Source organism: Hermetia illucens, chromosome 3 (assembly GCF_905115235.1).
Source record: "Hermetia illucens chromosome 3, iHerIll2.2.curated.20191125, whole genome shotgun sequence".
Classification (NCBI taxonomy): domain Eukaryota; kingdom Metazoa; phylum Arthropoda; class Insecta; order Diptera; family Stratiomyidae; genus Hermetia; species Hermetia illucens.
The window spans coordinates 79,082,279-79,108,177 of record NC_051851.1 but is presented as its reverse complement, the minus strand read 5'-3'; the positions used below and the strand labels follow the sequence as shown (position 1 = coordinate 79,108,177).

The window sequence follows — 25,899 nt, the reverse complement described above, 5'->3', positions numbered from 1 at the left end:
GACCGGCCTTCGATCAGCCTGCCACCGAGCGAGAAGAGCGGCTCAGAGGGCGGTAGGTAGAGTAGATCAAGGGCAGAAAGAGTGCGCCTACAAGGCAGCCCGCAAAACCCTCAAGCTCGCCATCCAGCGAAGCAAGAGGAAATGCTTTAGGGAGCTCTGCTCAGAAGCGGACGTAAATCCGTGGGGAAGAGCTTATGGAATCGTGATGGGACGATTTAGAGGCCGTTCGTCTCCGCAGATCACGTGCCCCGCCCTCTTGTTGAAAATCATCCAGGGGTTATTCCCCCAGCAAGAGGAGAACACCGACACATTCCAACCACCTCTGAATGTGACGGCAATCCCGCCAGTCACCAGAGACGAGCTCCTCGAGATCTGCGGCAGAATAGGAGACAATAAAGCACCGGGTCTGGACGGAGTACCGAATAAGGCCCTTAAGCTTGCCGTGAAATCCAGGCCGGACATGTTTGCTGAGTTGTTCGAAGCGTGCATGTCCGAGGGAATATTTCCAGCGGTATGGAAGCGGCAGAAGTTGGTGCTTCTGCCTAAGCCTGGTAAACCACCAGGTGAACCATCCTCATACCGACCCATATGTCTTTTGGACACGGTGGGGAAAATGCTAGAGCGGGTAATCTATAATAGATTACTCCCAGTAGTTGAGAGCCAAGGCGGCCTTTCACATCGGCAGTATGGATTCCGTAAAGCCAGATCAACCATTGATGCCATCAAATTGGTTACTGGCTTGGCCGAAGATGCAATCCACGGAAAGGGTAGTACCAGCAAATATTGCGTGGTAGTAACCCTGGACGTGAAAAATGCATTCAATTCGGCCAATTGGAATCTAATCCGGAAATCCCTAGCGAAGGTTGGTATTCCCGCCTACCTCGCCGCAATTGTCGATAGTTATTTAACTGAAAGGAGGCTCTGGTACGACACTGATGACGGACCGCAGGAGTACGTCGTTTCCGCGGGTGTCCCGCAGGGCTCCGTATTGGGCCCACTACTGTGGAACATCATGTACAACGATGTACTTAATCTTCCCCTTCCGGAGGAAGCCACAGTGGTGGGTTACGCTGACGACATTGCACTGGTTGTTGTCGCAAAGCATCTCGAAGATGCTGAGTTATACTCAAGCGAGGCAATCAGTGCTGTCAAATGCTGGTTAGAGAGCTCTGGTCTGACGCTTGCGGAGGAAAAAACGGAAGCGGTCCTCATCACGAAGCGCCGGAAGAGAAATTACGCCTGTGCTAGAGTCGGGAATCATATCATCACTTCCAAGCCGGCCATCAAATACTTGGGGGTGGTGATAGACAGGAAGCTCAGCTATAAGCAACACGTACAGTATGTTTGTGATAAATCATCCACTGCCAGTATGGCCCTGGCCAGGATGATGCCGAACGTGGGAGGGCCACGGCATACCTCTAGGTTGCTTATAGCCAGGGTGGTGACCTCAATTATGCTCTATGCGACCCCAGTTTGGAGCGAGGCGTTGCGGATGTCAGTTAACACTAGCAAACTGAATGCAGTCTACAGGAGGACAGCCCTGAGGGTATGCTCTGCCTTCAGGACTGTCTCAGATGATGCAGCATTCGTCATCTCTGGAATGATGCCCATTGACATCTTGGCAGATGAGATGGCGATTATATACCATGCGAAGCCAATCTCTCCCTTATTGCAGACGAAGAAGGCTGAGAGGGAGAGATCCATAAATAGATGGCAAGAGCGGTGGGAATGCTCGGGAAAGGGTCGGTGGACTCACAGGCTCATTCCTGCCATCAGGGAGTGGTTGGAGAGACGACACGGTGAGGTTAATTATAATCTCACCCAGTTTCTCACGGGACACGGAGGATATCTCCAATACCTTCACAGGTTTAAATTGGAGACCTCACCCGACTGTCCAAATTGCGATGGAGTCCCAGAGGACCCAGAGCATGTATTCTTCCACTGTCCGAGATTTGTGGAAGAAAGGAGGAACCTAGAGGAGACTCTAGGAGAGGTGCTGGTACCAGAAAATCTGGTGCCGAAAATGCTAGCACATCAAGAGAATTGGGATGCGGTCAACTCCATGATCGCATCGATTCAAGATAAGTTGCGAAAGGCAGAGGAAAGCAGAAAAGCGCGGTCACGTGCGCCGCGTATAGAAGAAATGGGATTAAGCTAGAGTGAGCTGACTCCGCCCCGTGATGTAATACCTTATGGTGGTGCCGCGGGGCAGTGAGGGAGTCGGGGGTGGTTTTAGTGGGTAAAAATCCCACACGCTGGTGTGTCCAGACCAGTGTCTTTTGAAGATTTCCACCTCCTCAAAAAAAAAAAAAAAAAAAAAAAAAAGACAGACAGACCGACAGACAGACCGACAGACAGACATCGAATCGATTCTAATAAGGTTTTGTTTCACACAAAACCTTAAAAAGGGCTAGGGAGAATTAGATTCTTCTTGAATGGTATTTTAATATTTCACTGGAATTTCAATTATTCTCGTTAATTATGACGTCAGCATCTTATTCGTATGGCTTAGAATGCCGTTAATTAGCACGAAATTGATAAGTTTGAACTGCTATAACTTTCCCACTAATAGTTGGATTTTCATGAAACCTGGCATGTGTATGCACGAAGCTGTCCTCAAAATTTAGTACACTTAGGATGAACTTAAGGGGAGTTTTTTAGTCTATTTCTAAAAGTTGATAATATACTATTAGTAAATTTTTTGAGCAGAATGGGACATCTCTCGAAGATTAGATTTCACATAAGTGTTTTACACAAAACCTTAAAAGGGCTACAGATAAATATATTCTTCATAAATGGGACTTCAATATTTCACGGGAATGTCAATTATGCCGGGTAATTATGACGTCAGCATCTGATATGCATGGCTTTGGAAGCAATAAATTCGCGCGAAATTGCTAAGTTTGAACTGCTATAACTTTGGCGTTCATGACCAGATTTCCACGAAATTCAGCAAGTATATACGAAATATTGTCCTCCATGCTGGCACAAAATTCGGAAGGCCTAAGATGGATTTAAGGGGGATTTTTCAGTAAATTTCTAAAAAGTAGTAATATACTATTAGTAAGTTTATTTAAGCAGATATCGGAATGGGACATATTTTGAGGCCTAGATTTCATATAGGCGCACGATCTTGATTTTTTCCGGATTTGTAGGTTGGGTAGTTTCCGAAAATGATTCCTGTCTCACTTCAAGTGCGTACATTTTGACCCCTTACTCACGCACTTTGCAATTTATGCCAAAACTAATGTCAGTTTCGGAAAGTACGAAATCGAGAGCTTTCCTTTGATACCCTACACAACTATATCCGGTGAATAAATTTTTGGAATCCCCCCTTTGCATGTATGGGGAGCCACCCTTTAAACTCCACCTAAATTTATACCACTCGCTGTATGCGTGCGATTTCATAGTTCCCATCTGTCCACCAAATTTCGTTCGGATCGGTTTAGCCGTTTTGGAGAAAAATGCGTGTGACAGACAGACAGACAGACATTGAATTGATTTTAACTAGGTTTTGTTTTACACAAAACCTTAAAAAGGAGATATTAGGTAGAATGGAAGATGCAAGTTGTGTTCCTTTTGAAAGAGGGAAGGTCAAGCTGCTGTCAACTATCTGCAGCTTCTGCGTAGAGATGACGCACCTTTGCTATACATCGAGAATTAGCATGAATTGCTCATCTATCAACGCAGAACAAATACGCTACCAAGAAAACATTAAGAATATTTGGTACAATTACATTAATTTAAAAACAATGATTGGAAATTGTATTCGCTGTATATCTGATCGCATGAGAAATGCAATTAAAAATGGGGCGCAGTTACAAAGTATTACATGTAAGGAGACGTTCGGTTTCAAAAATATTCTACACATATATTGCTGCGCTGAAATTACATAGTATAACCATAAGCTCTGTCAGTCGATGAGTAAAGCGAGAAATGTTAGGCCGCTGAAACTGCGTACGGAGAGTACCTAACCATACCCCACTTCCGTCAGACTTTCAGGTTCCGAAGGTCAGTAGCGCGTGAAGGACAACACGATGAAGTTCGGTAACTACGAAAAAAAATTCGCGATTACTGCGTTGCACCAATGTGGGAATACGCCGAAAAAGATTCATAGTTTGTTAATAAAACGGTAAACGAATGATTCGTTTTTAAGACATTAGTTCGAGACCGCGAAACAGCTGATGTGGGTAACAGGCAGCCGGAGGGGAGCTCGCGCTCCTTACGTCGCCCGAATGTTCGTCGCAATCTTCTCGGCAAACAGAAACAAATGTCCGCGGAAATGGGCGTTTCAACTAAAAGCATGAGTCGTATTTTACAGTTAAGTCCTTGAGGGTTTAACGTGAGCACCTGTTTGGACGACTTAATCCCACGGTCTTCTTAAGGCACAGATTGATTTTGTGAGCACAATCAGAGCCCCGCTGAGACAAGTCAAAACGGTACCAGTCTATACCAAGTGCATGGCTTAGCATTCGTACTGGTGCATGGAAGACCTACCTAAATCTCTACCGAACTAAGGAGTCCGGCACCTGTGTTGAAACGCCGAGGCCCGAAGGTCTCTTCTCGCTTGAGCATAACAAACAGCCTTCATGAAACTCCTAGGGGGCCAACCGCAAATAACCAAGCTGTACTCACATACAACGGGAGTTCACCCGAAGTGTGAGAGTCCGGGGGCTATCTCGGTTCCCTTGGTTCCAGTATACCTGGTATACCCTGGTGAGGTTTCGTGACCAATTTGCCACTTCAGATGAGTCCCCATGCAGACTCGGGTCTGTTCGCCCTAATTAGGCCTTTGGAGCATTTGCCTACTGCATCACGGCCGGCAAGCCAAAGTGAGTACAGCGTCTCTCGGTGCTACCAGTATGGAGGCTCTCCTCGGCCACTTGATTTTGGTTTGGCCGACAGGGTTGCCGCCCCGTCTTCCTCACCGCCGTCTCTGAGCACCAGTAGTATTTTACAAGAAGATCTCGGTGCGAACCGGTGGTGCGTTAGCCCTATGTTAACGCCAAAACTCAAGGAAATACGGCGAACTAGGTGCGCTGCTCTTCTGCAACGATTTCCCGGTAAAAAATATCCCAAAATTCTATTTTCTGATGAAAAAATTTTTATTTTCGAGGAAAAATTCAACCGACAAAATGATCGAGTGCATGCTCACAATTGTTATGAAGCCAAAGAAAATGATCCGCGAGTGTTGCTGATTTCATAACCGCGGATGAATGGGCCTCAGGCAGCCCAGATTTGAATCCTCTAGACTACAGCCTTTGGGCCTGCCATCGAACTTACACCGATTTGGAGAGTTTGAAGGCCAGCATCGTGCGTGCAGTTCGAGAAATACCGCTTCACACCGTGCGTGAAGCGATCGATGCATGGCCTCACAGACTTCGGGCCTGTATACCTGCGGCGGCCATTTTGAATATTTTTTTTTGTTTGATAGCTCTATGTTTCCCTTTTCTAATGGTATGCTTTTCGATTGATTTGGTTTATTGCTTTGTGAGAAATAAAGATTAGTATGACTGACAGAACTTATGGCTATACTATGCCCTATTGTAAATCTAGATTGAAAACTTTGATTTCTACATCGTTCATAATTCAATGGACAGATTGTGTATAGTACGGAATTTCAAATTCACATGAGAAAATTCAAGACGATTTTGAAGGAAAATCTTGCAAGAAATGTTAGTCCTATGTCGGAACTAAATAGTCTTAAAGTTTTTCCCACTGTATGGGAATGTACCGAGTGAACTATGTAAAACTTTATTCGACTTTCGCTCAGTGCTTTGTCTTTATCAATCTTTAGCTCTCCGCTTCAGATGGTAGAATTTTAATAAAAGTGCGATTAAGATGATTTGAAATTGTGCTGTCATCGTGTGTTGCTCGTCACTTATAATGAAATATTTAGTAATTTTGACTAATCTTGCCATATTGGTGGTAGTAGTGTCTTAAATCCGCATAGTTAATGCTGGCTAAGTTTTGATAGCCAATTTAACGATCGTAAGACAAATTAACGACAACTTTGCAGGTATCTTAAGTCCAACATAGTTAGGGCTATTATATATATATATCTGTACATATATATCTATATATATCCCTGTGTGGAGTTGCCAAATCTCCCATCAGGCGCGTCCCTTCGTGCGGATAAGGGAATGCTCGGCGAATGTGTCATGACAATGCACATGCACGCATCCGGAGATGTCCGTGTATGGGCATGTTTATGCGCAAGCCGGGTAAGGGGCCGGGGAAGTAAACGCCAACCCGTGGATAAAAATTAGCTATGGGAAGGAAGGATACCCAGAAATAATGGAGGAGTAGAAGAAGAATGAAGTTACGATGCCGGGGTTCGAAAACCCAGTACCGGCGGTTTTTGGGAGTGAGCAAGCGGGCTCCCGGCCTCAGTAGTGGGAACCTTGGCTACTGTGGCATCTAATGTTACAAGCGTAAGGGAGGAACTTGAACTGGCTCCAGTGACGGACCCGTTCAGAAGGAGCTCAATTTTTCGCAGATCCCCTCCCACACGGGCACAAGCCCCCACGATCGTTACCCCCAGTGGGAAGCGTATAGTGGGAGTCTTCGATGAGGAAGAATCACTGACGCCGATTCACCCGAGCGATGTTTTGGGCAATGATCAGTCTGGAGCTGCCTTTACTGCCCTCGGTAAAAAGATCATGGAGCTGTGTGAGTTTATAAAGGAGCGCAGGGACATTCACCAAAATATAAGGGCCATGAGAAGAGGCATCCGTTTGACGTACGGCAAGCCCCAGGATGAACAAGTAGGGAAGTCGCCGATTGGAAAAGTGAACCAGGCAACTCAAGTAACGCCTGTTCAAAACACACAAAAGGAGAAACCGGGGAAGAGGCTGCGCGAGAAGCTGAATGACTCAACAGGCCAGCAAACCCGGAAAACAAAAAAGGACTCAACTCCTAAAAAGGCGGAGTTCATGAAAAGTACGTCTAAAGCTGCCAGTGAAAATACTGCAGTGGCTACCTCGAGAAAAGGGATCGAACCTTCAAAGGCGGATGCGGAAGCTCGGAGGAAGGTAGAACCGCAGAAAACAAATTATCGGAGGAAGATTAGACCGGAGGTGATTTTCATTTCCAAACGGGGCGAATGGTCATACGCCGACATTCTCAGGAAAGTGAAGGCAGACCCCGAACTCACCAATTTGGGAGACAACGTCAGCCGCATTAGACGGTCGCAGAAGGGCGATCTTATGTTGGAACTTAAGAAATCCAAGGATGTAACCGCGGACAAATTCTTAAGCCAAATCGGGAAGACTTTAGGGCAGGAAGCCGACATAAGAGCTAGCAGGCCGGAGATCACTATAATCTGCAAAGATATAGATGAAATCACGACGAAGGAGGAGGTTCGCGAAGCGTTGGAGAAACAGTTCGATCTTGCCGGACTACAAGAGTCAGTGATGAAAACGCTAAGGAAAGCCTATGGGGGAACACAAACCGCCATCATCAGCCTACCAGTGGAGAACGCATTCAAACTGTTAGCAGCAGGGAGAGTGAGAATAGGGTGGGTTATGTGTCGCCTTAGGGAACAGGTGGCATTAAAACGGTACTTTAGGTGCCTTGGCTTTGGTCACATTGCGAAGCCATGCACTAACCCAAATGACAGGTCAAAGCAATGCAGGAGATGCGGAGTGGAAGGCCATATCAGCAAGGACTGCGGAGCTGATCCAAATTGTCTACTGTGCAAAGGAAAGGAAGGTGTGGACCATCGGCACATTGCGGGCAGCAGCAGATGCCCGGAATACAGGAGAGCCCTTAGCACAAATCGCAGATGAGGTTGATACAAATCAACCTCAACCACTGCGAGGCGGCGCAGGATCTACTCGCGCAAACCATCCGCGAGAAAAACATCGATGTGGCCATACTAAGTGAACCATACCGAAACCGCGGTGGTAGCATTTGGGTCAAAGACCAAACGGGCCAAGCAGCCCTGTGGACTTGTGGAGAACAAGCCTTCGAGGAAATAATGGAGCACCCGGAGGAGGGCTTCATCAGAGCGAAAGTGAAGGGCATCCACATCTACAGCTGCTATGCTCCACCCAGCGCTACACTCGTCGAGTATGAGCGGATGCTTGCTGCTCTTGTTTTGGATGCAAGAGGACGTTGGCCGATCATAATAGGAGGCGATTTCAATGCTCGGGCTCTTGAATGGGGCAGCCGGATAACTAATGTGAGGAGACGTGTGCTCAAATCCGACATATCCCTGAATGGTACGGCTGGAGTGAAAGCCACCCATATCACTCGATGGGTGACGGAAGCATGCGATGCTACTATGCCCAGAAGGCGATTGCTCCCCAGTAGGCAACCCAACTACTGATGGAACAACGAAATCGCAAGTTTGCGAGCCGCATGTTTTCGGGCAAGGAGGCTTTGTCAGAGGCTCAGGGGAAAACCCGGTGGCGACGGTCGAGAGGAGGCACACAAGCAATTGCGTGGCCGCCTAAAGGAAGCCATTCGGAGGAGCAAAAAGAACTGCTTCAAACAGCTGTGCGACCATGCCGACATAAACCCTTGGGGCGAGGCTTACAGAGTGGTGATGAAAAGGCTGCGGAAATCACCCCAGGTGACCTGTCCGCGCCTCCTGAAACAGATTGTTACCACTCTGTTCCCTCACCACGAAAATAGGGGAAGGCAAATTTTTGTCCAGCTAAATGACGGCGTAATACCGCCTGTAACTGTGGAGGAGCTGCGGGAAATATGTGGTAGGTTCGGTAACAACAAGGCCCCAGGTTTGGATGGCATCCCCAACGGAGCTTTGAAACTGGCAGTGAAGACTAGGCCCGACCTTTTCGCCAAAACCTTCGAGGCGTGCTTAAAAGAAGGAATATTCTCTGCCCAGTGGAAAAAGCAAAAGTTGGTGATGCTTCCGAAGCCTGGCAAGCCACCTGGAAACCCAGCGTCGTGTCGTCCTATCTGCCTGTTGGATACAATGGGGAAGATGGTGGAGAGAGTCATCTACAACAGACTCCTGCCCATCGTCGAAGCCAGCAATGCTTTGTCGGAACGCCAGTTTGGTTTCCGACGCGCCCACTCTACGGTGGACGCAATTGGCATGGTGGTAAACCTGGCAGAAGGTGCATTGATCTCTGGCGGCTGCTGTGCCGTGGTGGCGTTGGATGTCAAAAACGCATTCAACTCGGCCAACTGGAATAGAATTAAAAGGGCGTTGGCTGACATAGGTGTCCCCGGATACTTAGCGAATTTGGTGGAAAACTACCTCTCAGAGAGGACTCTCTGGTACGGGACGGATGAGGGCCCCAAAGAGTACATTATCACAGCCGGGGTACCACAGGGGTCGGTACTTGGTCCCCTGTTGTGGAATATCATGTATAATGGGGTGCTTGGTCTTCCCGTCCCAGAGGGGACTACGATTGTTGGCTTTGCTGATGACCTAGCTGTGGTTGTTACAGCAAAACACCCAGAAGATGTGGAGGTTTACGCAACGGAAACAGTGAGAGCGGTAATGTCCTGGCTAGAAAAGGCCGGGCTGACCTTGGCGGACGCGAAAACGGAAGCGGTCTTAATAACGAAACGCAGGAAAAATAACACTGTGAAAGTGGAGGTCGGTGGACATACGGTCGTATCAAAGCCGGCTATCAAATACCTGGGGGTAATAATTGACACCAAATTGAGTTTTAGGGAACACCTAGAGTATGCATGCCAAAAGGCAGCCAGTGCCACCACGGCACTTGCAAAAATGTTGCCAAATATTGGTGGACCGAAACATTGCCGGAGGTTGGTGCTAGCCGGAGTGGTGCGCTCCATCCTGCTCTACTCGTCGCCTGTCTGGGCAGAGGTGCTTGCAAGCTCTCAGAGACGGAAGCAGATGAACTCGGTTTACCGGCGGATGGCATTGAGGGTTTGCAGTGCTTTTAGAACCACATCAGATAAGGCAGTATTGGTGGTGGCAGGCATGATCCCGGTTGACATTCTGGCCAAAGAAATGAGTATCCTGTACAATGCAAGACATATGGAGGGGCATGCACAGCGTAGAAATGCGGCCAGGTCAGAGTCGCTTGATCTCTGACAACGCAGATGGAACGAGTCTACGAAAGGTCGGTGGACGCACAGGCTCATTCCCAACATTAGGGTGTGGTTTGAGCGAAAACATGGGGAGACCAACTACCACATTACCCAGTTCCTCACGGGACACGGTGGTTGCTACAGGCAGCATCTGCACTGCTTTGGGTTGGATGATTCTCCGAACTGTCCCAGATGCGATGGCATACCGGAGGATCCAGAGCATGTGATGTTTCACTGCCCACGATTTGCGAGGCTGGGCAGGAGCGGGACCCCGGAGAGCTTGGTGATTGAGATGCTGGAGTCCGAGGAGAAGTGGCTTTGGTTGGCTCCGCAGTCATCCAAATGCAGGAGGAGTTGCTGAAGGAACATAGAAGGAGGAAAGCTAAAAATAGGAGAAGGATGAGTGCCTAAGAGCAAACCTACCTCGCGAAGTAATACCGCAATGGTAGTCCCGCGGGGCTGGGGCTGGAGAGACCGGGGGTGGTTTTTAGTGGGTGTGAATCCCACACGCGCCCGCTGTAGTTCCGCCGTTCGGGCGGCGGAGCTGCGTCAGACGTGTCTTTCTAAGATTTTCCTCTTCCGTGTACGCACAAAAAAAAAAAATATCTATATATATGTGTATACCATATGTATCACAGTCACTGTAATGCGCTGTATTACTACTGTAATGAAAGCTCGAATTTATTGGGTATTCTGTTACAACTAAGTAACAGTGGATTAAAAATAATATTCAAACTGTCATTCTACGTTAAAGTATACAAGAAGATCCGTGTTGTGTAATCACAATGAGTTTGGTTTAAATTAAAGTAATATTGCGTGTTCTATATATTCAAATGTTAGCTTAAAAAAATTAGCTTCATCCAAAATTTCCATCTATTCCAGGTTTAAAGTTATCGTAACACGTCTATCGTCGTTTCAAAGCTAAACCGCGGAGTTGAACTTTCACTTACCTGCAATTTTTGAACCCCAGCCTGCAATAATTCCTGTTTTCCCAGTAAGTTTCTTATCCGCACTGGCTAACTCATCTACAGGTAAGCAAATTGGGGTTATTTCAGCTGAAAGATATTATTAAATTAACAAATGACTAGAATCCAATATATACAATTTGCTTGAACTTACTTGCATTCAATGGTCGTACCAACTTTATCAAGGCAATATCATTAGCATACTTGGGAGAGTCATATTTCTCATGGGGGATGATTTTTTGGATATCGTAGTCTTGTGGTATAACACATGTCACCGGATTTAGTTCGCAATCCAGATTTCTCTTGGTATCTAATTCACCTACACGAACCAAAAATCTGTGATAGGAAAATTATTGATTTATTTGCTTGGTATGATTTTCATACTCACACTTCTAAGGAGCTAACAAGATTCGTGACGCAATGAGCCGCTGTCACAATGTAACGATCGCTTATGACTGATCCAGCGCATCTATAGGTCAATTTTCCAGATGCTAGAAAAGTAGAGAAGAAAAATCAGTCTAGCAGATTAGCGCTATATAGTATTACAGTGACATTCCGATAATTCATATTTCTGGCTAATTCGTACAACTTTACCGATCACCAGAGTTAATTTTCTTTACTTTGCACTCCCGATAATTGGTAATCCCGAAATTTCGTACCAAATCGTCAGTCCCTTCATGAAATGAACTATCGGGTTTGTACTGTATGAAAAATTAGAGGATTACTTCTATCGTTACATTTAACTGTTGCAATAATGTACTCGTAAGTTAAACACTTTCCTAGGTTTTGAGGAAGAGCAAGGAAGTAGTTGATAAAGTAAGTTTTCTCGCCAGCGTAGTACCAGCGAGTACTAGCCTTCTAAATCCATTAATCAGATATATGAAAACTGGAATAATACCCATTTGATTGAAATTCCTTGCTTCCTTCGAAATCACAAATAATACCCTAACACATGATCTCTTTCCTCATTTGGAGCGAAGTTTCCTCAATGTTCCTCAATGTCCGTTTCACTAACTTGGGCCCCAATAAAGAGTATGTTCTCGTATATATAATCTTAATCCACGACTTAACTATTCCGCTACCCTGGGTTCCATTAAGATATTTTCTGTCCAATTGCTTAGACTTCAAAGTACAAGGTACTGTTGCAATTCATTGTGGCAGGACACTTGAAATGAACACTGCTTGGAGACAGAAAAGAATGTGTACGTGAGCACATAGTGTCAGGTAAGGTCTAAATTGGAAAGAGGAACTCCCGGTAACCAATTTTGGTAATGCGCTACTAAATACTACTCCACCCAAGACGACCAAGTTATAGATCCAATCATCTAGGAGAATTAGGTCGATTTGCCTGATGTCCTGTCGGTGAAAATCACCAGATACAAAAAAATATTGTGTTGAAACCGAGGTTCAAAGCGGAGTCATATATAGGCATGGGAACCATAATTTCAAATTATTTGTCGGGCTAGTCTTGCAGATAATACTATTCAATGATCCCGCGTCAAGAGTTCGATATGTATGAGCACTATAGGAACGTGTATGTATGTATGGCTATTCGAAGGAATAATGAACTGGGGCGTTTCAAGAAGTTAGCAGATTGAATCGTTGTCTGGGGATAAATCATGCATTCCTGGTACGTCGTTGATAACTTAACATAACTTTTATCTTCAAGTTAATAACATATATGTTGGCCTTTTACCCCACATTACGCATCAAGTACAACTACCCGCAATCGTTGAAGGTTTTCAGCTGCTTAAAAAATGCTTTTAAAATGCTTACGTTCATCTTCCACTATGTTGCGCCATGTATTTCTGTGACCACCAGTCGTCAGCTATCTTGTGATACGGAACTTTTGGTGGATGACCTATCTACTGCCACTTCCGCTTTCTAATCGACATGTCAATGCATAGCTGGCCCGACCGCTGACGAAATTCTTCGTTTGAAATTGTATCAGACAAGTGCTGACGAAATCATGAAGTTTATGAGTAACAATGACGATCAATTCTTGTGCTATTCCCATATAATAATACAGGAAGAACATTGTGGGTCCCATACAAATATGATTGAAATGATCTCCACCATCAACGCTCTTAAGCAGGCTAAAGCCGCTGTGTTACTCCAATTTCTGCAGGACTACTACTTTCATTTACATGGAAATCCTGGGAATCCGAAATCTTTCCTAAGAAAGTGGAAGAAGGGGATAATCAAAAAGATTCCGAAAAAGAAAATCCACCATTAGTGCCGCAGTTGGAGGGGTATTTGTGTACTTTCTCTTGTCTCAAACATATTAGCTAAAATCATTTCGAAACGCATGAAGAAGCACCTCGAAAGCTTCATAGAGAAAGGGCTGGGCTCCTTTAGGTCCTCACCATACCCACCCCATGCTGATTATTTTGGAACAAGCTGCGAAGTTCAGCTTCACCTGCTCTTCATCTATTTCGAGAAGTTTTGCGTAGTGTCAACAGGGAGAGTAAATAAACGCGTCTACTTTGGTGGGAATTCCGGAGAGACTAAAATCTATTATTAGAGAGACCTATGACAACGTCAAATCACGCCGCATCTAGGTAAGGTTTGTTCTTTTTATCGATGACGTTTTCCATTCTTTCTTGGTTGAATGGCGGGAGGGACTTCGGGATTCGCCGTATTCCCATAGATTTGTAAGCAGTGGAAAGGGCACGCGATAGGTAAAGGTAACGTGGGCGAAATGTGAGTGAAATGCATAAACAGGACCTGGAGAGGAATATCTAAATGAATGATTATTGGGTTGAATATTTTACGACGGTCCCAAAGCAGCGTAGATGGTCGGGGATGGGCTCTTTTGGTTGATAGAAAATTTGTGATTGGGGAAAGAGGAGGTGCCCCTTTTTCAAACTAAATCAAAACAATGGCGACCATCCCCCTTAAAAAATTATGGCGACCCGAAATGTTTTTTTTTTGTGTTCAAGCCTGTCCCGTGAAGGGGAAAGTATGGGGAGGATATAGAAAAGAAAAAGAAAGGTCCCCTCTTTCTTACCCCGTTAAAAGATTGCCACATGCACCACCCCTTTGAACGCCGTGGTTTTTAAAAGCGGGGCTATGTTCATGTGAAAACGTTAAGATTTAATTTTGAGCCCTATCCCCGCAGGGTTAAAAATGTTCCTTAAAAAGTTATGGCAACTCTAACGGGAGGCATTTTGCTATCATCATTGTAAAATTGAGTTTGTCAAACACAGCCCCAAAGGGGGAGAGGGAAAAGAGGATATGTAGAGGCAAGAAAAAAGTTCTATTCCTTTTAACAGGGAAAGAGGGAAATTAAATCTCGGATGCTTTATCAAAAGAGGGTTCAATTGCCCCCATGCCCGGACCGGAAGCAGCACGGGCTAATGCTGTTATCAGAAACTGGGAATATGCTCCCCAGGTGGTTGAGCTTAAATACATCAAACTTTTTCTATTAGAACCAAGCAAAAGATAAAGCAAAGCAGGAAAACTTCTAGAAGTATTGTAGGCATTCTGACTGGCAACAATTCAGTAGCTGGGCACATGTTCAGGACATCAGAGTTTTGGTGCTGATGAACGACAACTGCAGCCGGTAACGTCTTCTCCTTTTTCCTCAGCCTTTGCCCAGTTCGCAAGCGGGGTCGGCTCGTCGTGGTCGGTTTCGCCATTTGGCTCTATCGAATGCCTGATCTGGGTGCAATCTCGAGGCTTTTAAATTCCCATCCAGCGTATCAAGCCACCGTTGTTTAGGTCTACCTTTTGGTCGTTTACCATTGACCTCGATGTTTAGACCAATCTTGGCAAGTGAATTCCCGTTAGCACGAATTGCGTGACTATACCATCGAAGACGCCTATCTCGCATTTTTTCCACGATCGGTGCAACCCCATAACGATCGCGGATATCCTCATTTCGGATGTGATTAAAACGTGTCACACCACTAGTACAACGTAACATCTTCGTCTCCATTACCGCAAGACGCCGTTTATTGTCTTTTATAGTCGGCCAACACTCAGAACCATAGGGAGCGATAGGACGAACAACATCGCAGTAAATTTTAGATTTGAGACGTTCGTTGATACGTCGATCACAAAGAACACCACTTGTGGAACGCCACTTTATCCAAGTTGCGTTAATGCGTGAAGCAATTTCAGAACGCAGTTCTCCATACCTGTTTCAAGGGGATCGATCGTCAAAAATTCAGTTTTGTTTAGATTCAATCTGAGACATACATGAGGCGGTCATTCTATTTTTGGACAAATTGCTCGAGATCATTTTTGCTATCAGATGCTGGGAAAATAACATCTGCATAAAGCAGTGTGTAGGGCGCGGGACGTTGGATAGTCCGTGTGGCGGTGTCCATAACAAGAACAAAGAGGGGTGGTGAGAGGGCCCTTTTTTGATGAACACCAACAGAGACAAGACGCCGTTTTGATACACCCGCCACATTTCGAACTTTACTTTTCGGATCGTGGTAGAGCAATTGAACCCAGCGCACGAGTTTTTCTGACACTCAGTGTTGTCGTAAAGCATACCAGATGAGTTCGTGTGGCGCACGGTCAAACTCTTTCTGTAGATCCAGAAATGCAATGTAAAGAGGGCGATGCTTCTCACAGTGTTTCTCGATGAGTAACCGCGCAACGTGTATTGCGTCAGTAGTTCCGCAGTTTTCTCCATGAGTAACCGCGCAACGTGCATTGCGTCAGTAGTTCCGGAGCAGCTTGATTCACAGTTATTTCAACGATTTCACGAATACGGTTGTCAAGAATGCGTTCAAAAATCTTCATGGTATGGGAAAGTAATCGGATCGGACGGTAATTTGAATATTATGCTGGACTACCTTTCTTTTTCCATATTGGAACAGTGGGACTTTCTTGTCAGTCAGATGGTGTTCTCCCTTCCTGAATAACCCGATTTAAGAATTCACTGAGCCACAGTGTTGAGTCCCAGCTCTTCGCTTTAAAGAGCTCAGATGCGATGTCGTCAGGTAACATCACATCCACTAACGGAAATTCTGCGATACATAACGGAATCCGGGATATTCCGTTAAACGAATCGGAGTACAATGTACCACTAGAGTATGAGTGCTCAGATGCTTTGTCTTTCCGCCACCTCAAACACATATGCACACACATGATAGATTAGCCCTTCCTCCTTTCCTGAAGCAGGGAAGCGACGTGACATCTGGTTCCCTTTGATTCTATTTAATTAAGTTTGTATCGTGTCAGACAAAAGTGTCCTTTGATATATTCAGTAAGTATTTATATTTACAAGCAGAAAGAATAACGTATTCATTTAGACACTGAATAGCACACGCTATAATTGTTGGAAAGAATATCATTCCCGTGCTGAATACGTTATCTGCCGTAAATATACGTACACTTCCGTTGCGTTTCTGTATGTTGCTGTATTGGCATAAGTCGATGAATACTTTTCTGCACGCCTGGTCGGTGAAGCTCTTCAGAATGTCCTTTCTCCAATCATCTCAATCCATCGATCGCGTCCTCCAATTTCGAAGTCCAAGCAATGCTGCGGTCTTCGTATTTTCGCTCTCCCTTCGAATACTCCTTTAGGTATCCGAAAATGGTTGTGGTCAGTCCATTTCAAACTCCAAAGTTTGATTAATTTGGAGAGCGCAAGGTCGTTAAATGTTTGGTACAATTCATGGTTGTGTCATTGGTGATCCTTCCATTTAACTGTTATTATTCTCTCCAGGAACGAGCCTTTGTTTACGATCTGAATTCGACGTTTTATTTCGTTCATTTCAATTCCGTCTTTCATCACCCTGATGCCCTTCATTTTTGTTCTTGCATCATAATTTTCGCCTTGTTCTCGTTGATTCGAAAATCAATTTCGTTTGGTGATTTGTCGAGGTTTATCAAAATCTCCTTTACTGATGTGAAAAATCGCACCATAATGATACTGCCTGCATATGAGACGATTTGGCAGGACTTAATGAGTCACCGTGCCGGGATTCATATCCAACCATCTCTGCTGTTGTTTTGACAGCGCGTATTCTGGAGAATAGGATTTAATCGTTCTTTCAGTTTGGCCTTGCACTTCACCGGAATTAAATTTCTTTTTTTAGTTTGCCAACCTCAGATTTTCGAAGTGGGTTAGTTAGGCTTTATTCCGCGGGTTCTTTAAATTCGGATTTGTGAACCCCTTTTACGATACAGTGACCAGAGTCACAGTTTGCTCCTCGTTATGACCTCACATTCAGGATTTCCGGATGACCATCTTTTGGTGATAACAACGTGGTCTGTCTGGTTGAAGGTAATGTGATGTGTCTATCTTCTATGGGAAATGCGCTTGCTTTGGAAGCATGTCCATTTTATAATTAAATTTCTGTTAGTTGTTAAGCCAATAAAGAGTTGGCCGTTGCCATTTGAAATGTCGTAGAAATTGCGCCCTTTGGTCGTTTTTCGGTGTGCTCTCAACCTTGGTGTTAAAATCACCGAGCAATATCTCGGCATCATTCGGAAGCAATGAGGTGTATAATCTTTCCAGGCTATCGTAAAATTGCTGTTGGACTTCACCATTTTTAAGGTTCGCCATTTAAGGAACTCAAAATGTACGCACTTAAAGTGAGACAGGACTCATTTTTGGAAACTACCCAACCTAAAAATCCGAAAACAATCAGGGTGGTGCGCCTAGATGAAATCTAGCCCTCAAAATATGTCCCATTCCGATATCGGCTCAAATAAACTTACTAATAGTATGTTAGAAATTTACTGGAAAACCCCCTTTACATTCAACCCAAGATTTCCGAATTTTGCACCAACATGGAGGATAATATTTCCTATACACGTGCTAAATTTCATGGAAATTTGGCCATTAACGCCAAAGTTATAGCAGTTCAAACTTACCACTTTCGCGCTAATTAACTGCTTCCACAGCCATGTAAATAAGATGCTGACGTCATAATTAACGGGAATAATTGACATTCGCGTGAAATATTAAAGCCGCATTTATGAAGAATCTCCTTATCTGCAGCCTTTTTTAAGGTTTTGTATGAAAATCTAATCTAATCTAATCTTCGAGAGATATCCCATTCCGGTATCTGCTCAAATAAATTTACTAATAGTACATTATCAACTTTTAGAAATTGACTAAAAAACTCGCCTTAGGTTCATCCTAGGTATACTAAATGCGCTGCCATAGAGGACAGTCTCGTGCATACACATGCCAAGTTTCATGAAAATCTAACCATTAGTGTCAAACTTGTCAATTTCGTCCTAATTAACAGCATCCTAAGCCATACAAATAAGATGCTGACGTCCTAATTCAAAATTGAAATATTAAAATTGCATTCAAGAAGAATCTAATTCTCCCCAGCCTTTTTCTATATTTGATGTAGGTTACATTCTTGGCATTTGCTGATAATATTAAACTCAGAGTGTGAAGCGTATGAGGTTGACTATTATCACTACAGGGGTTTCCATCAAATGATTTATTTAAATCGCTTTCTAAAAAGTAGAGGGCGTTGAATTTTTTAGTCATGTGACACCGAGCTGTCGTGCACTCGTCGCTGCTCACATCTTTTTCTTTTTCTTCAGCCTTTGTCCCGTTCACAAGCGGGGTCGGCTCGTCGTGATCGGTTTCGTCATTTTATTTTATCAAATGTCTAATCAGGATGTAATCGCGAGGCCTTTAAATCCCCACCCGGCGTATCAAGCCACCATTGTTTCGGCCAACTTTTTGGTTGCTTACCACTGACTTCGATGTTCAGACCAATATTGGATTGGATTACTTGACCACACCATCGAAAACGCCTCTCTTGCAATTTTTCCACGATCGGTGCAAGCCCATATCGATCGAGGATATTCTCATTTCAGACGTGATCAAAACGTGTCACGCCACCAGTGCAATGCAACATCTTCGTCCCCATTACCGCAAGACGCCGTTCATTTTCTTTTATAGTCGGCCAACACTTAGAACTATAGAGAGCGACATACGGACGACATTGCAGTAAATTTTAGGTTTGGGACGTGCGCTGATACGTCGATCACAAAGAACACCAGTTATGGAATGCCACTTGATCAAGGTTGCGTTAATGCGTGAAGCAATTTGATTACGCAGTTCTCCATTGTCTCGAGATATTTAAATCGCTGAGTTCTGGAAAACGGAGTTACCTTCCCCTCCAGATATTTAAATCGCTCAGTTCTGGCAATGGCCGTAACCTGCCCAGAACTGAGCGATTTCAATATCTCGGGTCAATGCTATCAGCCAATGGAGAACTACGTTATGCTCCTCACATTGGGAAACACAAAACCTTTTATACCTGAAGCGTCAAGCTTCCGGTTTCCCGACTTGTTTTCTTCAGTTGAGGTGTGTATATAGACAAGCCATTTGATACAAAACACACCCAATCTTTTATGCGTAAGTTTGAAGTTGATAACATTTGCTTTAAAGCCCCTGCTTACGATTGAAGTGACTCCAAACTCACGTTTCTCAGCTTGTTTCCCACCTTTGGATACTGTGTGCGACCTCTTATAAGTTACTTCACCATTACACCATTCTAGAGCCCTGAGCTTGTACTTACTGCCCTGTTGGAGTAGGTTTTCGACAGGAACAGATTTGGTTAGTGGTCTAACATTTCAGTATCCAAAAGCATTCGTTTCCGTGGTATCAATCCTGTCCAAAGCTGTAAATGATGTTTGTTTCTATAAATGGTGTTAATCCACCAAAAAAGGTAGATGGTTTTAAGCTCATCGCTCTGAATCCCCAATGTTTATGGCAAGAATTATCGATTTGATTAATGATTGGTTTGGGGTTTCGATGAGATGCCTGCACAAATATTTTTAATTTTTGCTCATAAGGAACCTGCTGTTAAGCGTGAATACTTTCGTCTTGGCTGTGTCTGACACGCTACATGCTGGACACGCTACGCTTAATGCTTGTAAATATGAATACTAACATAGTGAATACGTGAAAAAATACTTTTGCATCTGCCACGCTACGTGCTGAATATGCTACGTGCGGAAAGTTTGAAAACTTCGATCTATGCTATGTCTTGCACGTTAGGTGCTGCTAACTATGAATTGAAAATGGATGTAAGGAACGTTTTTACAGGCAACGTTTTCAAAACTTCATTGTAGGATGATTCCTGTGATTCTTACTATTTTTGTTAAACCCATTATATTTAATAGAAGTGGAAGACCTACTCATTTATAGTTTAATAAATATGTATGGGGGCTATGACAGTTCAAAATCATGTGGTTCTTGAAGGCAAATTCATTTCAACAATTTTTACGAAAAGATTTCATTATTTCGGTTACTCCTTACATACTTCTCTTCATTTTATTCCAGTCAACCCTGAAGTGTCGGGCACGCCAATGGAAGACGCGAAATCGACACTTGTATTGATCAAGGAAACATTGGAAAAATGCACAAACGAATTGTATAACGACAGAATGTCTTGGTGCCTCTTCAAGAGTACATCAATATTTCTGCTAGGCGTATTGTTGACGAATCGTCTGCAGAAAGTTGTTGAATCTATTCAATAGCATCAAAAAAATTTTATAGGCGAAACGTTAAGAAAAACAAATCATCAGTTGACCGTATCTAAAAGATTAGTATGATGGTTATAGCTTTAATCGTGATACGTTTTTAATTTAATCGATGATTTTCTTTTTAATAAACAGAAACTTTTCGGAAATATTGTGATGTAGATCTTCAACAAATGGATAAATTTTAATTTCCGGCAACTTTTTGCCACACAAAAACCTGTCTTGAACTATATCATCATAGTTCCCTCCTCGGTCTGTCGTGGTGGGGCAGTCTGCAGTAGTTTACTACCACACTAAGGGTATACAAAACACATGAAGGTAGAAGTAACGAATTATAGCTTTCCAAGAGGTAAGAAGTCACAGACTTTGAGTCAACCCACGATTTTCAGCATTCAAGTCGTGGTCGAGCCGCTGATTTTGGAGGCATTACTAGGGTCATGTTCCCCCCACTCCCACAAATCTGTGAAAGCCATGTTCTCCACTTCAGCGTGTCTGCAATCAGTGTCAACGACGCGGTCAGACAGAAGAGTATAACAACTCCTTTAATGAGAGGAACTGGAAACCTGACTATGGTCTACCTGTCGGTGACACTGTTCTGAAATCTGGTTAATCTTCCAGAACTTGCAGCGTGAATATAAAAGACTTGTAAAACGTTCGAAGCGAGTCTCCTTTAGAGCATATTGCGAGGAACTGAAAAATGAAAGAGAGACTTCAAGAGAGTGTGTGCAGAGTTCTTAAAAAGGATGCGTCAGCCAAGATGGACTCTCTTAGAAAATCGGATGGAACCTTCACGAACTCCAGACTTGCATTCTGGATTCTGTTGGACGTCACTGTTGGAGAATAAGTGACAGAAGTGGAAGGGGAGAGTTGGCATTCCAGCAGGCCCTTCAACTCGAAAGGACTGCAAGGGGGACTGTGACACTGCGGGAGCAGTGGTTACCAATGAAAAAGCGAGAGCTGCTATACTGTACTTTGAACACTTCAAGACACCTGACATTAATGGTATTTAACCAGCGATGCTAAAGGAGGGTATAGAGCAACTTCTAAGAAATATTTTTCTAGCATGTCTTACTCTGAGCTAGATGCCTCTTAGCAGAAGGTTAAGGTACTCTTCATACCTAATTCTGGGAAAGATGACTATTCAAATTCAAAGAACTTCAGGTAAATCAGTTTAATACCACTTTCACTGAAATTTCTGGAGATCTAAGGTCACACCTACTTAATGAAAACCAACATGCTAATCAGCCCTACGAGTCTGCTCTTCACTACTTCTAAAAAGTGACTACGCGGCGTGGAAGTTGAAGAGGCGTTTGTGTGCCTTTCTAAAAGCTTTGTGATGCCGTCAGAGAGCATGAAGTCCATGAAATTTTAATTAAGCAGACCTATGCTATTTTGACGCAGAGATTGCTGTGTGCTGCAGTGGACGACGACCACACAATAGAAGCAACGAAAGGCTATGCTAACGTCGCTTCTGTGAAGTATTATATGTTAATTGACTCACTACTTTGGCTGTGCTAGCTGTTGGTTGGGATTTCGGAACGATGTATAGAAACGTACAACGTGCCTTTGATTAGTTTGACAGTTGGCACTTCTAGCACGGACTTTCAGTGAATCAAAATAAAACCAAAATGGTATTATTTATAAAAAGAAGGATATTGAATAGTCTTCGCCTTGCAGAGATCAGATGTACAACCCTTCAGCTATTCGAAGAAAGGAAATATCTGGGAGTTATTCTAGGTAAGGAACAAATATGTAGAGATAAAGATGAACAAGCTCTCGCAGCTTTTAGATTGTGTAGGCGGACCTTCGCCTCGATATGGGGACCTACGCCTTAGATAGTAATGTGGATATGCATCGCTATCATTGGGCCAATGTTCGCTTATTCACCCGGGGTGTAGTAGCTTAAGATGAAACGAAAGTGTTTCCACTGTAAACTCTCCTCACTGCGAAGAACTGTGTGTCTGGGTATTACCGTTGTCCTGAGCACAACATCCGGCGCGGATCTACATGCATTACTCAATTTCTAGCCCTTGCATATACAGGGTGCAGCAGCATAACTTCCTTTTTTAAAATGCGCGCCACTCAGTTAGTTGATATCATAGCGGAGCGCTGGTGGTCTCGTTCAAGAGGGGATACTGTAAAGTTTTGTCCCGACACGGTTCAGTCGTCATCATGCGTTGGAATAGTGAGGAGCGTGCCTTTGCCGTTGAGGTTTACTTTTCAAGCGAATGTTCGGTTATTGCAACACTGCGTGCATTTCGGAATCGCTTTAATTTAGCCCCGTTGGCTCCCGTCCCAGACCGCAAATCAATTGTTACATGGGTCACTACATTCAGACAAACTGCAAGTGCAACAAAAGGAAGAACTGGAGTCCCTCGGCCCGTTAGATCACCTGAGAACATTGAAGCAGTGAGAGCGTCAATGTTGCGATCGCCACGGCGTTCTGCGCGCAAACACGCATCTGCCTTTGGACTATCCGATCGTTCTGTGAGAAGAATTCTTCGTGATGATCTTCATTTTCATCCCTATAAGATGGCGATAGTGCAGGAACTTTCAGAACGTGACTTCAATTCTCGGATGAACGCGTGTGAGCTTCTTCTTGATGTCGTTCCCGAGGGTGCTATTCTTTTTTTTTAGCGATGAAGCCCATTTTCATTTGTGTGGGTCGGTTAACAAACAAAACATGCGCTACTCGGCTGACACCAACCCTCGAGAATTGCATCAAAAGCCTTTGCATTCACCCAAAGTCACAGTGTGGTTTGCAATTTCTTCAGCTGGAATTATTGGTCCCTGGTTTTCTGAGGAAAATGAGGTTACAGTGACAGTGAATTCGGACCGGTAGTAAACATGCTACAGAATTTTTTTTTGCCACGGCTAGAAAATTTGGATTTGGGGGACACTTGGTTCCAACAAGACGGTGCAACAGCACACACTTCAAGAGCATCGATGCCTGTTTTGAGGGAACACTTTCCAGAGCGCCTTATCTCAATTAGAGGCGCTTTGGAATGGCCGGCACGCTCTCCCGATCTGTCCCTTTGTGATTTTTTTCTATGGGTTTTTTGAAATCCCGTGTTTATGTGAACCGTCCAAGAACCCTACAAGATTTGAAGACCAACATCCAAGAAGAAATTGCCAACATAACACCTGCTATGCTAACAAGAGTCATGGCAAACGCCAGAAATCGATTTACGCAATGTATGGAGAATGAGGGACGTCACCTAACAGATTTGATCTTCAAAATAATGTAAATAAAAACTTTAGACATGTACCTACATTATAAAAAATAAATAAATATTTTCCGATGCATACAATTGTTTTTATTGAGTTTTGAAAAAAGGAAGTTATGCTGCCGCACCCTGTATTTATTCAGAGCACTGCAATGAGAGCAGCTCATGAAGAAACTGGATTAGCATTAGGAGCATTCCATAAATTCAGTTCTTACATTGCCTTCTGATGTCCCCATGCAACCGTTTAGTAGATATGAGGTTATCCTGAAACGTAGAAATAAGTGGGAAGTCACAGAAGAATGGGTGGCTCAATATATGAAAGTCTTCTACACCGATGATTCGAAAACGGGACAAGGTCCCTCTCCGAGTAAGAACGAAGTATGGCGGGTGGATCAAAACCGCTTCGTGTCTCTGTTGGTGTTCATCAAGGAAGCGCCTTCTCACCACTTCTCTTTGTTCTTGTTATGGACACCGTCACACGGGGTATCCAACGTCCAGCGCCCTACACACTGCTTTATGCAGATGATGTTTTCCAGGCATCTGTTAGCAAAAATGATCTCGAGCAACTTGTTCACTAATGAAATGATCGCCTCATGCAACACGGTCTCAGACTGAATCTAAGCAAAACTGAATTTTTGACGACCGATCCCCATGAAACAGGCACAATCACTGTCAGCGGCAGTGATCTGCTTAGAACTGAGCGATTTAAATACCTCGGGTCAACGTTATCCGCCAATGCAGAACGTTATGAAATTGCTTCACGCATTAACGCAACTTGGATGAAGTGGCGTGGTGTTCTTTGTGATCGACGTATCAACGAAAACCTCAAATCTAAAATTTGCCGCAATGTTGTCCGTCCTGTCACTCTCTATGGTTCTAAGTGTTGGCCGACTATAAAAGACAATGAACGGCGTTTTACGGTAATGGAGACGAATATGTTGCGTTGAACTAGTGGTGTGACACGGTTTGATCACATCCGAAATGACAATATCCGCGATTGCTATGGGGTTGCACCGATCGTGGAAAAATTACCATAAAGGCGTCTACGATGGTATGGTAATGTAATTCGTGCTAACGAGAATTGACTTGCCAAAATTGGTCTGCACATCGAAGTCGATGGGAAACGACCAAAAGGCAGGCCGAAACAATGGTGGCTTTATACACTGGATGGGTATTTAAAAGCCTCGAGTTTGCACCCAGATCAGGCATTTGATAGAGCTAAATGGTGAAACTGATCACGACGAGCCGACCCCGCTTGTGAATGGGACAAAGGCTGAAGAAAAAGAAGAAGAGTAAGAACGAGAAATGGTTTTTTCTTTTGGGAGAAGATACAATGGTCCTCCAGGCTGAAGTGTGTGCGTTGATAAGGGTGATAATCTGGATGGTTAACGAGGAATTGAAAGCACACATTACAAATTGAGGGTGTTGAGCAGTCAGTCCTTTGATCACTTCAAAAATCGTTCAGGAATGTAGAAACCGATTGAACTCTATTAATAGATTCAATACGATGGAACTACTCCAGGCATCTGGCCATGGTGGTATGGAGGGAAATAAAATACTGAATGCTTTAGCAAAAGACGACCCGAACCGGGAGCAGCAAGTTCTTCATAATCTGACTAACGGAGCCTTAATGCTGTTAGACACACCAAACTTTTCCTATCCGAACCAAATAAACATACTGCAAAGTTTATCCTATCGAAAAGTAGGAAGACCTTGAAAAGTATTGTGGGAATTCTGGCTGGTGATAATTCAATAATTGGACATATTTTCAGAACAGGAATTCTCCAAGATGATACGTAGCCATCCTGTAATAAGAAAGCGGGATCCACTTAATATTTTCTATATGAGCCATAGTAAACGAATTCGGGATATTCCGTTAGACAAAGGAATTGAGGACAATGGACGACTAGGGTCTGAGTACTCAGTGATTTTACTCTTCCCCCACTTCACACGCATATATTATATATCATCAAAGCCCGTGATATCACTTGATAAAAGCTTCAACAAACTCCATAAGAGGTAGGAGGACATTATCAGCGGCTGACTTTGTGCTTATCAATAATAGATGATTTATTAAGTGATTGTTGTTTCTTCCTATATTTTATAACAGCAGAATTAGAGCGCAAATCGACTATATTCTCTCCAGACACCATCATTTTTTTATCATCACAGACCACAACTCTAGG

The 25,899-nt window shown here is 43.9% G+C and overlaps 1 protein-coding gene across 1 annotated transcript in view; it reads right to left on the bottom strand.

Moving 5' to 3' along the window:
• Positions 1-25,899, bottom strand: part of LOC119652049 (transmembrane protease serine 11B) — a 157,576-nt gene that overhangs the window by 12,332 nt on the left and 119,345 nt on the right. Inside the window, exons 4-6 of the mRNA XM_038055985.1 lie at positions 11,392-11,494; positions 11,158-11,339; positions 10,989-11,093 (exon numbers count right to left, since the gene is read on the bottom strand). Coding sequence (XP_037911913.1) covers positions 10,989-11,093; positions 11,158-11,339; positions 11,392-11,494 — 390 coding nt within the window. The remainder of the gene's footprint in view (positions 1-10,988; positions 11,094-11,157; positions 11,340-11,391; positions 11,495-25,899) is intronic.